At 36.2% G+C, this 14163-nt stretch overlaps 3 protein-coding genes across 3 annotated transcripts in view; 1 reads left to right on the top strand and 2 right to left on the bottom strand.

The window, feature by feature from the left end:
- Nucleotides 1-4415: 4415 nt before the first annotated feature.
- LOC107553434 (basic leucine zipper transcriptional factor ATF-like 3) lies at nt 4416-5890 on the bottom strand. Its single transcript, XM_016235622.1, has 3 exons — nt 5660-5890; nt 5303-5407; nt 4416-5098 (listed from the first exon to the last, which is right to left on the bottom strand). Exons 1-3 carry the CDS (start codon nt 5732-5734, stop codon nt 4913-4915), a joined length of 366 nt encoding a protein of 121 aa, XP_016091108.1. The 5' UTR covers nt 5735-5890; the 3' UTR covers nt 4416-4912.
- A 1029-nt stretch (nt 5891-6919) lies between these two features.
- Nucleotides 6920-10441, bottom strand: nsl1 (NSL1 component of MIS12 kinetochore complex). Its single transcript, XM_016235650.1, has 6 exons — nt 10091-10441; nt 9793-9871; nt 9579-9706; nt 7900-7954; nt 7732-7799; nt 6920-7580 (listed from the first exon to the last, which is right to left on the bottom strand). The coding sequence occupies exons 1-6, from the start codon at nt 10256-10258 to the stop codon at nt 7347-7349; spliced, it is 732 nt and encodes a 243-aa protein (XP_016091136.1). The 5' UTR covers nt 10259-10441; the 3' UTR covers nt 6920-7346.
- Nucleotides 10442-11708: 1267 nt separating this feature from the next.
- The window catches only part of tatdn3 (TatD DNase domain containing 3), a 4084-nt gene continuing 1629 nt past the window's right edge, over nt 11709-14163 (top strand). The window contains exons 1-5 of the mRNA XM_016235603.1: nt 11709-11924; nt 12376-12408; nt 12515-12588; nt 12721-12802; nt 12902-12964. Of these exons, the coding sequence (XP_016091089.1) occupies nt 11868-11924; nt 12376-12408; nt 12515-12588; nt 12721-12802; nt 12902-12964 (309 nt within the window). The 5' untranslated portion in view covers nt 11709-11867. The remainder of the gene's footprint in view (nt 11925-12375; nt 12409-12514; nt 12589-12720; nt 12803-12901; nt 12965-14163) is intronic.

Raw genomic sequence — 14163 nt, 5'->3', positions numbered from 1 at the left:
TGGAGCAAATGCAGCAAAACAGGCCCAAACCATGATACTACCACCACCATGTTTCACAGATGGGATAAGGCTCTTATGCTGGAATGCAGTGTTTTCTTTCTCCAAACATAACGCTGCTCATTTAAACCAACATTTTCTATTTTGGTCTCATCCATCCACAAAACATTTCTCCAGTATACCTCTGGCTTGTCCACATGATCTTTAGCAAACTGCAGATGGGCAGCAATGTTCTTTTTGGAGAGCAGTGGCTTTCTTCTTGCGACTCTGCCATGGACACCGTGGTTGTTCAGTGTTCTCCTGATGATGGGCTCATAAACATTAACATTAGCCAATGTGAGAAAGGCCTTTAGTTGCTTAGAAGTTAGCCTGCAGTCCTTTGAAACCTAGTGGACTTTTACATGTCTTGCTTTTAGAGTGTGCTTTGTTAGTGGACCACTCCTGGGGATGGTAACAGTGGTCTTGAATTTCCTCCATTTGTACACAATCTGTCTGACCGTGGATTGGTAGGGTCCAAACTCTTTAGAGATGGCTTTGAAACCTTTTCTAGCCTGACGAGCAACAGCAACTCTTTTTCTGAGTTCCTCAGATATCTAATTTGTTTGTGCCATAATACATGACCAAACTTTGATAGGTCCCTGTTCTTTCAATAAAACAGGGCACACATTGACACCTGATAGTAATTTCACTGATTGAAAACAACTCTGAAAAAGAGATGGACTCTAATTTCACCTTCGAATTAACTGCCAATCCTAGAGATTCACATACTTTTGCCACTCACAGATATGTAATATTGGATCATTTTCCTGAATAAATAAATGACATATATAAAACGTATATATTTTCATCTCATTTGTTTGACTGGGTTCTCTTTGTCACCTTTCAGGACTTGCATGAAAATCTGATGATTTTTTGGGTTATATTTATGCAAAAATATAGACAATTCTAAAGGGTTCGCAAACTTTCAAGCGGCACTGTACATATATATGATACATATATTCCATTATCCTTAAAAATATGAAAGACGAAACAAAATGTTGATGCTATACTCATCCAGGAAAAAGTATTTTTAATGACAGTCCTGTAGTGTATATTACAAATCTCACGTTTAAAAAGATTGGTTTCCCCTCAGGGTGTATATATTAACGATGAATGCATTTAGCGAACAGTCTAGACCACTTCCTTGCCAGTACAATAGAAATGTCCCTTCTTCTTTTTTTTGTGCTTTGGGGGAGCTCAAGGAAGTGTAGGTTCAATGGGAACTTCAAGGTCCACATTCTTCTTTAAGTTCCTGTAAGGTTTCCAAGAGTTTTGAGATACGAGGGCAACCACCTACAGTCGCTACCAGGAATTTACAGATCAGGAAGGAAAAGTTACCATAACAGATTTTTTTTTTCTGTTTAAGACACACCCTTAATTTCCCAGTTCACAATGCGTTTTTGCATGCTCCTCTATTCAGATTTCAAAACGTGTGCACTTTAAAGGCAATGCTAAACAGTTTATGATAATCTTCTCTCCTTTTATTTTCGTGTGTGACAAGAAGAGATATCCGCGATCTCTAGCAAATATCGATGATACTGGTGGTCATATACAAACCGATGGCTTTCATTCAGTGTACATTAGATAATTAAAACTACATTTATTATAAGTATAATTTAAAGCAGCTATGTCTATTTTCAGTAGATGTACATATTATAAATATAATCTGTTTATTATAAAATATATAGGCCTAGATGTAAACTAAATATAAGGATTATATAAAATACGTCGAAATTTTTAATTTAATGCAAGTTGATTAGTAATGTGTCCACTAGAGGGAATAACAATCAAGCAATTGTGGGTCACAAAACAGAAGACATCATTGGCCCTGTAAAAAAAACACACACACAAAAACAACAATAGACACCGTCACAAAATTTGTGATGGTTGTACTGGTTATGATGAGAATAATTTTTATATGATAGGTTTTATTAGAAAGAGTAATGGACCCTGTGGGTTTCTACTGGTAATGGTCACCTTCTATTGTTGGCTTGTTAAAACCATTAAATCCTAATGGAACATGTCCCAAAACACACTACAGAAAACCATTTTTAATGGTTAAAAGTTGATGGTTTGTAATGGTATTTGTAGTGGAAACCATTTGAATTTCTATGATGGTTTCTATTGTTCTGTTGTTGTTTTTTGCAGGGTAAACACACAGAAAGCCAGAATGCTTAAGACACCACTTTTACAACAGAAGGTTTAGAGCTTATCCATTATCCACACATTATTATTACAGTTATAACATAAATAGACGCTGAGTTGCAGGACATGCACTGGACTCTCATTTCTGCTTGTCTTGATGCAGCTAACATTTCATTGATGCAAACGTTGCAGATGTTTTGTAATATTGCACCAAATCAACCAAGGAAACAAAAACATATGTAAACTTTGAAGCAGAGATAACAGTTGCCAATCATGTATGATTTAATTAGTTAAATATGTGTACAGTATCTCACAGAAGTGAGTACACCCCTCACATTTTATTATATCTTTTCATGTGACACCACTCAAGAAATGACACTTTGCTACAATGTAAAGTAGTGAGTGTACAGCGGTCCCCTCAAAATAACTCAACACACAGCCATTAATGTCTAAACCGCTGGCCACAAAAGTGAGTACACCCCTAAATGAAAATGTCCAAATTGGGTCCAATGTGTCAATATTTTGTGTGGCCACCATTATTTTCCAGCACTGCCTTAACCCTCTTGGGCATGGAGTTCACCAGAGCTTCACAGTTTGCCACTGGAGTCCTCTCCACTCCTCCATGACGACATCATGGAGCTGGTGGATGTTAGAGACCTTGGCGTATGGTCTAAGCACTGACAGGTCTATTTCCCAAACACAACCTCTGGATATGATGCTGAGCACGTGCACTCAACTTCTTTGGTTGAGCATGGCGAGGCCTGTTCTGAGTGGAACCTGTCCTGATAAACCGCTGAATCGTCTTGGCCACCATGCTGCAGCTCAGTTTCAGGGTCTTGGCAATCTTCTTATAGCCTATGCCATCTTTATGTAGAGCAACAATTCTTTTTTTCAGATCCTCAGAGAGTTCTTTGCCATGAGGTGCCATGTTGAACTTCCAGTGACCAGTATGAGAGAGTGAGAGCGATAACACCAAATTTAACACACCTGCTCCCCATTCACACCTGAAACCTTGTAACACTAATGAGTCACATGACACCGGGGAGAGAAAATGGCTAATTGGGCCCAATTTGGACATTTTCACTTAGGGGTGTACTCACTTTTGTGGCCAGCGGTTTAGACATTAATGGCTGTGTGTTGAGTTATTTTGAGGGGACAGCAAATTTACACTGTTATACAAGCTGTACACTCACTTCTTTACATTGTAGCAAAGTGTAATTTCTTCCGTGTTGTCACATGAAAAGATATAATAAAATATTTACAAAAATGTGAGGGGTGTACTCACTTCTGTGAGATACTGTATATGAATGTATGACTATGAAGCACTGGTTCTCAACATTTTGACTGCAAGACCTCCTTTCATCCAAGATATGTATATGTACTTCTGATATGTGCTTCTGATATAATGAATTAATAAATTTCTCTCTCTCACTCTCTATACTGCTCCAAAATAAAAAATCATCCAAGGAAGACATTTTTACAGAGCTTTGTGGCTGGAAAGTTTATTCTGGTGTTACATTCACAAGTTCTCCCGCACTATACATACCAGAAGACTCGTATGTACTACTACAAAGCTATGCATTGTTAAAATTGCTATGAAATACAGAACTGCGATTAAAACTTGTGTGCTGCATACATTTTGTCAAGCCCCAACTAAAGCAATTTTATTTTCTGTGGAAACTATATGCTTTACACACAACCCTTTCTGAACAATTGCATTTCTGCTTGAATAAACAATTATAATGAACATACTAAAATGAACTGTTTCATGATCTTTATTTTTATTTTTTTTTACATTCTCTAACAGTGCTTTTTGGCTTTAAAGTTTTAAAACGAAAGTCAACAGATTCGTGTTGAGCTCTAGGACTTTTCAGAAGAGAAGAGAAAACTGGAAGAGAAATGTAGAACTGTGTACCCTGCACTGGTTAGGAAGGTAAGCCCACAGAGGTTTAAGGAAGTGATACATTCAGGAAAAAAATCTGACCACCCCCAGATATGGTTTCAACACAAATGAGAAAAAAAACTAGACATCCGGCTCCTTTTTCTGATTTGGTGACCTCATTTTAATAGAAATTGTATGACTATTTCTATTTGAGTGATTACTGGATTTCAATCTGCATCTGGGTCACAGAGTGAATACACAAGAGTGGTTTTTTTAAATAATTGTTTATTTTTCTAATACTTACAATACACTCCAACAGCAAAACAGGATCAAGCAAGACATAAAATAACACTAACATTTGAATTAAGCTGTTATGGTTAATAATATTATGCAGACATAAACCTGCTGTCACAGACTTTTGAAACTAACCTCTGGTATTTTGGTCAGATTGGCTCTCATAAAGCAGAAGTCCATTGTCGCATTTCGTTCATTCACAGCCAACTAACTGTGGTATAACAGATGGTTTAGTTAGTGGTTACTGACTCTATCAAAGTAAATAGTGGATGTATTCACATGAGGCGTGACCCTGGGAAAACAAACATATATGACTACAAAGATCCTGTATTCTGAACATAACCTGTTACAATGCAATTTCAAGCATGACTTAATCATTCACTTGTATGTTGACAGAAAACACTGCATACTGAACTCAAAAGCTAATACTTCAGAATAAAAAAAAATACAATTTGCATGCTGCTAGTATGCATAAATACCTTGCATGTTTACAAGTATACTTCATTTATCCTTAAATGGAAATTCGGACATCATGAGCATCAAATGTAAGCGACTCTATCTAGACATAAACTCGGGTGACATTGTGCCTGTGGACCTTGATGTTGAGGTCATACCACAGTTCAAGACAGGGCACAAAGGCTCATGGGCTTTGAGGGCATCTGTCAAGCGTCGCTGTTCCTCTAACAAAAGCTGGACTTCCTTCCTCAGCAGGCTGTTCTCCTGTTCCATACATTCATATGCCTGGTTACAGAACATTTCAGTATGTTAAAAAAACACATCAATCATATGCATCAATGAGCATTTGATGAATTTTCCAATGTCTGCCCACAATTACCATCATATGTCTTCATGGGGCAAATAATCATTCTACCTGCAAATTTACTGAAAAGTACAAATGCTGAAATCAACATCTTTTATATTCTATATAATGTGCAGCTTGCAAACCTCATGCAACTCATCAGCTCTCCGAGTTTGTCTTTTACGGCTCCTCTGTGCAGCAACTCGGTTCTTTTCTCTTCTTTTCGACCTTTTCTCTTCATCATCAGAGCTCTGAAGCACAATCATATGTTATGGTTGTTATGATATGTTGTTTCCTGAACATTAATGAGCAGGATTATCTCATTACAACAGAACAAATCACAAACAGTAAACCACAAAATCATTTTGGGTGGCACAAATCAGAAAGATGAGAATGCATCTGTTATAGAATGCATATTAGTAATTAGGCATATTTTTTATTTTAGGTTATAAACTTATTTTGTAGTAGAGAAAATGAAACAAGAATAAAGAAGCCTCACATACCTCACTCTTTCGAAATAACTGAAAATCTGGAGCATCATTTCGTGTAAAGTTACTTGTCGCACTGAAAAGTGACATGACAGGTGCAAAAGAGCACGAGCACAATAAAGACTTCCGTTCACGAAATTTGATGGAAAATTAAGGCGAACTATTATGTCGTTTTAATTAGCGCATAGTTAGGCATGTTTACACTGTCAGTCAACATCCCTCAGTAACATTTCTTGCAAATGCCTTCGGCGGATGTTCTTTGAAGTCACGTGGTGCTCTCGAAAACTCCAATAACTTCAGGCGGAGCGAGTGTTTTTGTATTTTTAACGCTTTTGGGTCATTCCTAGAAATGACTCTCTTTTCCATTTTGAAAAGGTGATTTCTGAAAGCTTGCTTTGTTTAATTTTTTAATCAGGCAATGAAAGTCCTTATGAGTAAAATCAAGTGGGCTAACGTTAATAGCCTATGGTCGTATATGGTTATGCATTACAAAAGGTAATATGATTGACAGTTTCACAGCTTGGCCATCAGTGTTGGGGAAAGTTACTTTTAAAAGTAATGCATTACAGTATTGAGTTACTCCATAAAAAAGTAACTAATTACGTTACTTAGTTACTTTTTATGGAAAGTAATGCGTAACGTTACTTTTGCGTTACTTTTAAAATCTGGGCAGGGCTTGCTTATTTGTTTTTAAAATAAAAAAGTTATATTTTTGGCAAATATATTAGTATGGTTGAACTGGATCATCGAAGGTCAGAAGCAAAGACATTGGTTAAAATAGAATGGGATTAAATGCATAAAGGATATTTGTGTTTAACATTTAATTATTGCAGGTTTGCGTCATATTCTGAGTTGCATGATTTTTGATTAATTTTGAGGAATACTGAATCTGTGTTTTTTTGTGAGTGAGATGAATTAATGCATATTCATATTTATTTTAGAACTACAGTAACATCTGATTTCTCTCAACATGGCGACAACAGAGCTGTCAATCAATAAATTGGAAAAACAAAGTAACTTGCGTTACTTATTTGAAAAAGTAACTCAGATATTCTCTTGTAAATTAAAAAGTAATGCGTTACTTTACTAGTTACTTGAAAAAGTAATCTGATTACGTAACTCGCGTTACTTGTAATGCGTTACCCCCAACACTGTTGGCCATTTCTAGTCTTGCGCTCAAAGTGACACTATAGTAAGTTTATCAGAAGTAGAATTTAATCAATCAGTTTACTTAACACATTTTGGCAGTTATACAAGATATTGTCCTATATACACAAGATATTTGTAAATGTGTTTAGAATTTTTTTTTTTTAATCATTGTTCACTTATGATACAAAAAGGGCCCTGTTAGTCCATGTTTAATTGGCTCATTTGTTTAATAAAAACGGTGTTCAGTGCCAGTATTTGGAAACCAATGCTGGTAGACCAACAACACCTTGTGGTATGTACCTGGACCACATCAGCACAATAGTTCTCTAAAAAAAGCTATTTATTGTAATGGAAAAAGAAATTGGTGTAGCACTTATTTTTCATTTTTAACTATATGCACAAAGTATTTCTTGAATATTTATTTACATTATATGGGTAAGAAACAACATACAAAACACTTATCTAATAACAGGTGTCAATACAATACTCCCATACTGCCCTTCTCTATTCCCACACAAAATGATACATACACACACACACACAGAGATAAACATTAATTTGCATCAGTCATTTGGATGGTTTTTGGAGCAGGTACATAGTCTGCACTGTATTCTGAATCAGACGCAGCTCTTTTGATGGTGGAGGGAAGTCTGTGGTGAAGGTCTGGACAGACATCTCCTACTGAGCTGCCAAACACTTCACTGTAGATTTCCACCGACTCCGCTGAAGGCTGCATGTCAAGTACTTGACGCAAGCCCTCAGCTACCTGCTTCAGACTTTTCAGAGACTGAACAGAATGAAGGAAAATGGGGCATGTTAAGAATAATACATTCTTTTTTGTCTATGGTAATGAGACTTTCATCTCACTGGTATACTTAAAATTATTAGACAATAAAATGGTCGTAATTAAATAAAACGTAATTAAAATAGATTTATACCTTCATAACTGTACTGGCTTGTTTGAACATTGCAGGTGCAGCAGCTGATACATTTCTGATGACAGTGTCTGTAAAAAAATGTTTAAGAGCTAGTAACAACCACTGCGTAAAGCACAGTTGTACAAATTATGCATTTTTGCTAAGAAAAGAAAAGAAAGGCACACACACCTTGAGCTGGGTCTGGCTTTAGGTTTTGTGGCTTCACTGCCTGTTCATACAAACCCTAAAATAATAGATCAACAGTAAAAAGCATATAAGTTACATTCACGCAACAACATTTAGGTCTTCTAAAAAATCAAACTGAGCTGTTCTCTGAAAAAACACCAAAGTATACTGTACTTTTTAATCCAACAAACACAATAGTGTTTTATTATGACATCTAGTGGCCAGAGGTTGAACACCTAAAATTTCAAAATCGTAAAAGAATATTATGATAGCATATATTGTGACATCTAGTGGCCAGGAGTAGAACATGTACAATTTTAAAGGGTCATATGATGCGATTTTAAGTTTTCCTTTCTCTTTGGAGTGTTACAAGCTCTTGGTCCATAAAGATGATCTGTAAAGTTGCAAAGACTAACGTCTCAAATCCAAAGAGATATTCTTTATAAAAGTTAAGAGTCAGCAACACCTACCTAAAATGGCTCGTTCTAACACGTCCCCCCACATATCTATGTCACTATGTGGAAATATTAGCATAATGCCGCCCAAATGTGCACGCAAAGAAAGAAGGCGTGGTTTCAGGAACAGCAGTCGTGTTGATGCAGCCATGTCAGGGAGACGCTGTGTTTCAGTGCGAAAGCAAATGCACTTTATTTGGCCTTCCGGAAGTAGATGCAATTAGGAATCATTGGTTAAGATTTATTTACAACAGAACAGCACAACCCAGATGTTCGAATTTGTGCAACGCATTTTATGGACGACAGTTTTTTTTAACCTAGAAGAGTACAAGGCTGGATATGCACAAAGGCCATTTCTATAAAAATAAATAAATAAATAAATAAAAAATAAAAAAGGGGGGCCACTTCCGACTTTGCTATGACAATCTGGCGCTTCGGAATCAGCGACTATAAGTACTGTATGTTTTGTTATTAGTTTAAGTATTTGCGTGTCATGCGTGTGGGTGTGTGTGAGGGGAACAGGGTCACATCACAGGAGAGTGAACTGTCTGTCAGAAATCATAACACGTCAGCTGTCTTAACCGCGGCTTGTGTACTGCATCATCACTGTGTCTGTCACGCGACTCTGTTGCCCTTTCGGCTTGAACTGATGGTATAACTAACGACATTAGTAACTGTCTTGATATTTACTTTGAAAGCTGATGCTCACGATTATGGTAAGGGGCGTTACATTTCCGACGCGTGCTTGTGGTGTTCGGCCAATCACAATGCACTGGGTCAGCTGGCCAATCAGAGCAGACTGTGCTTGTCAAAGGAGGGGGCTTTGTTGAAAACGACGCGTTTGAGAGAGGTTGTAGATTATGACCTACAATAATGTACAGTATTTGAAAAAGAATGTGTTTTTTGAACATTAAAGCATGTCAACATATTCTGTTCCACCAAATATGCAAAATAATGATTTTTAAAATAGCATCATATGACCCCTTTAACTAAACGTTTAACTAATTTACTTTGTCCGATAGGTGTTCCCAAAGATAATTAGTTTCAAATATAAATAAAATCCTATAAAGACTAATATCTTTATTAATATTTGAAGTTTGTAATATTATTGTTTCAATTACGGAATACCTGATTTGTTTGTGATTGATTTAAACTGTATGTATGGATGAATTAATGAATGGAAATGTGTGTTATATATATATATATATATAAATAAACATGTCTCACCAGAAGTTTCCTCTCTGCTCTTAATGATCGCACAACCTGGTTGCGCATTTGCTTTGGGTAAGAGTTGCGTTTGCAGGCGGTCTCTACTATTTTCTCATCCAGAATGTCATTTATTGTGCTGTCATAGTCTGAACATACAAAGTAATGGTTAATAATGTCATGGCTTGGGTTTGCAAAAAGTGTAATGAGTTCTCTAAAACTGACAGTAACTTACCTTCACAATAATCCTCTGACACCTCGTCCCAGGACAAGCCAGCAATAACTAGATTTTCTTGCACTGTGAATTCAAAGTTCTAAATGATAAAACAGACAAATAAAGTGAATGAAAAAACAAAAACACAGTAAACAACAACAACAGCAGCAGACGTCGATGTCATAAATAACTCCCATAATTGGTTTCCACAAAAATACCACAAGTAAAACAGATGGTGTTTCTACAGTAAAACCATCGTACACTTAATAAAGACAAAAAATTATTGAACTGGCATCTCTTTTTTTTCTACTAGACTTACCACAACCATTTCTTGCAGCAATTTAGCTTTGTCCTCCTCGGAAATGTGGCACTGGCCATCGAGCAACTTTTTAAATAAGTCTTTATACTTTTCAAGCTGTTCACGAACGTGTTTTTTCGACTTGACAATTACTCTGAAATCTGCCCCGCTCTCACGATCTGCCTCCATGACTGCCGCATCGCTTCTTTTTCAAAATGACTCCTGGAAACGGAAGCAGAATGTGTTACAACGAACCGAGGCTGAATTCAGCTTCTTCTTCTTTGACGTTTTATGGCGGTTGGCAAACCAGCTTTAGGTGCATTTACCGCCACCTACTAGGATGGAGTGTGGAGCAATGACGTTAAAGGAAAACTAAAAACTAAAAAAAAAAAATTATAATAAATAAAATAAAAAATAAAAAAATAAAAAAAATAAAAAACAATTTGTAGTGATTCTTTAAATCCTGTTTATTAATGAATTCAGCTTCTTATCCGTTCCACCTTAAAAACGCAATCAATTTAGAGACCATCTATATTCGCGTCTCTTTTTCAGAAACGAACAATGAACTATTTTAAAATGTAAACAGCACTGAGATAAGAGCGAAAACGGGATGTTAACATTAAGTCTAATTACATTATACGTTAATTATTAAACGTGCATGTCATCCTTTGGGTGCAGTAATGCTTTTTTTTCTTTTTTTTAAATCTAGCCTTTTATGAAGACTTCATATGACCCAGCACCTGTGAATAGAGGCCTCCAGATACAAAATGATGACATTTTCATTGCTTTAAAATGTACACAAAGTTTGCTTAAATGCATATACGGTATTTGTAAATACTATCATTTGTACTATACTTCTGAATCCCCCCTTCTGTATCCATCTCTCTCTCTTGATATTATGTTTTAAATATCTCTTACTCATATGCGAAGTATGCATGCTTAAATGTATACATTAGCTTCTCTTGGTTCAAATGTCCCAAATAAGGACATGATAGCTAGGAATGAGGTTCGTGATGAAACTCTGAAGACAGTTCAGCATTCTTCGCAAAAGTCTATTCCTAATATGTCCATGTTTTTCAGTACATGTGGCCATTTTATATAAACACATGTTCTTGGCCAAAGATCCTATGTGTATGTTATTCATATCCTCATTGGTTAAGAGGGTGAAACTCCCCTCGACATATGCCTATATAATATCTGTATTTCTATGAATAAATGGAAGTATTGAGGATACATTTGACTGTGTGTTTTCTTACTTCCCGGACGTTTATTTACACTTTGGGAGACTTTACAGAATTTACAGAGGGACCAATTGTTATTCTTTATTAACAATACTATAATTTGTACTAGACTTCAACTGTCAATGTCATCATTTTGTATCTGGAGTCCTCAATTCACAGGTGCTGGGTCATACGAACTCTTCATAAGAGGCTAGATTAAAAAAAAGAAAAAACCTTCATTACTGCACTCAAAGGATGACATGCACGTTCAATAATTAACGTATGTTGATAGCCCGTTTTCACTCTTATCTTAGTGTTATTTACATTTTTTAATTGTTTATTGTTCGTTTCTGAAAAAATAGAGACGGTCCCTAATAAGAAGCTGAATTCAGCCTCGTTACAACGAAACAAATCCTGAGAGAAACACTACAGCGGAAGAAACGTTCCGATCTCCATCGTGAAGACGCCGAACGGACAGAAAATGCCATAGAGATCATAAAAACAAGTGGTTTAACAACACGTTTTATTTACAAATTTACACAGAAACGTGCTCAGAATATTTTATATACACTAACATCATGGCTAGAGGGTTTATTGACTGTCACTGTCACCTGTCAGCAAATGAGTTTACACAGGTAAGAAATTGCGAAATTCTTATCTTTAAGCCATAAACACAATGTCTTTATGAGCGGATCCATCACCGCTGTGTAAATGTGTGCTACAGCCTTACAGAAAAACCCCACCTAAACCAGCCTCAGCAGGTTTGCTTGTCTCAACTGGTTTAAGTTGTTTTCAGCAGGTAGTTCAGAGTGATCTTATTGATTTGCACAGTACAGTATTAGTACAGAATTTATAATAAATTGGGCCACTTTTTGGCCGGATGAAGTTACAATAATAAAATCAAAGACAAATGCTATTATATAATATTAAATGTAAACTGTTGTAGGCTATGTTGTCAGTATCATTGTGTTTATGTAAACTATATTGCAGACAAGGGGTTTGTTGCCACACCAAACAGAAATCATCTGCACAGATGTTTGCAGAATCTAGTTTATATATTAAGTGATTTTAAATGTTTTTCTCTAGGATATAGATGATGTCCTTTTGAGAGCTAAAAAGGTAAGCTTTTGTCAATCCTAAGAGGACAAATCAATAAAAGCTGACAAACAAGACTCTAATGTTGCAACAGTTGTTGACCTCTTCTGTTTAATTCATGTAATTTTAGGCTGGACTGAAAGCTCTTGTGTCAGTTACAGAGGGAGCCAGTGAGTTTGAGAAAGTTATTCAGCTGTCAGAAACGTAAGCTTTGTATGAGAACATTCTCACTGAGGAGTTTGGAATGACCGTGTTCCAGCTGAACACACACACCACATGTGCTTACACAGCAATGGACACATGCAGATTTACTAATATTTCATGTTTTTGATATAGCTATCCTGGTTTTGTGTTCCCTTGTTTTGGCATTCATCCCCTTCAAGGATCAGGGCAAGACTGGCATAGTGTCAAGATTCGGGTGAATATTACATAACATGACATAGAAAGATAGGTTTACCATGCTTCATATGCTATATTGTGACTTTTTAGTGCTAAAATATTAGTTTTGTTTTAACAGGACTTGGAGCCATTCCTTCCTTTGTTCCAGAAGTACAGAGCTGATATTGTTGCAGTCGGGGAGGTAAAATAAGATATTATCTTTTTTGGACAATTTTCAACAGACACCGCTCAGGATTTTTTGAATATTATATAATTGTTATGTTATATGAAATGTCCTAACACTTACCAAACAAAAATAAAACATTCAGCTTATTTTGATTACATTGTTTATATGCAAATTAGAGAAGTAATTTTAAGGAATGTGAAATGAATTTAATAAAGTGAGAAAAAGTAAAGAAGTCCTTAGCAAACTTCCAAGGGGTAATCAATATGATTTAAAATGATTTACAATGAGGCAAGACAAGCTTTAAAAAAAATAAATAAATACATATATATATATATATATATATATATATATATATATATATATATATATATATATATATATACACATACAATTTCTTGCGTAATTCTACTTTTATGTCTTTAGGGATTAGACAAGCATTATTGCATAATTTTGCCGGCAAGCCATCAGTTGCTATGGAAGGGGTTCAGGCTGGATTCTGCTTCTCCTTTCCGCCTGCTGTCAGCAAAAACAAGCAGGTTGGATAAGGATTCTAATTGAATTACCATTACGCTTGTGTGCCATATAGCGCGCTGAAGTCGCAGCTTTTCTGGAGGTGACAAAGGAAGTGTTTCCTTTCAGGTAAATTCCAGAACCTACTGGTTGTCTCCACGCGACACCATGTCTCCCTCTGCATATTGAACTCGTACAGTTGGTCTAGCTTTGATTTGGACATTGTTATTAATCATATGTAGGCTACTCGTTAAGTCGAATTAGCATGTGGCCATTGCCGTCCTTAATGTTTAAACAGCTGTAACCATGGTAACCAGACATGTAGCCTTCCTGTAATGTGTGTCGCCGGAAGTTGTTTGTATATGTATATATTGCAGGGTTGCTAGCTCTGTAACAAAACCATCCCAAAGGCCATATCAAAAATAGCCCAAACAAGCCCCGTGGCCCTATCCAAATATCAAAACTCATACCTAAAATACATATACAGTCAATGTCATCCATTGTACATAATTTCAACTCGAAAATCACCAGTAGTAATCAAAAACAGAAGCTCACAGGCCGCTCCCTCACAAAAAAACTCATAATCTAGCGCAGTATTATCATTGGTATAATGTAAAATATTTAGATGCACCCATGTCAAACCTTTAAACCGCTGGGGGAAAAACAACCCGCGGCAATAGTTTACATGTAGTCCAATTCCGCGG

This window comes from Sinocyclocheilus grahami, unplaced genomic scaffold, assembly GCF_001515645.1.
Source record: "Sinocyclocheilus grahami isolate Dianchi unplaced genomic scaffold, SAMN03320097.WGS_v1.1 scaffold473.1, whole genome shotgun sequence".
Lineage (NCBI taxonomy): Eukaryota > Metazoa > Chordata > Actinopteri > Cypriniformes > Cyprinidae > Sinocyclocheilus > Sinocyclocheilus grahami.
Note: the sequence above shows the minus strand (reverse complement) of the source record. Positions and strands in the feature narration are given on the sequence as shown.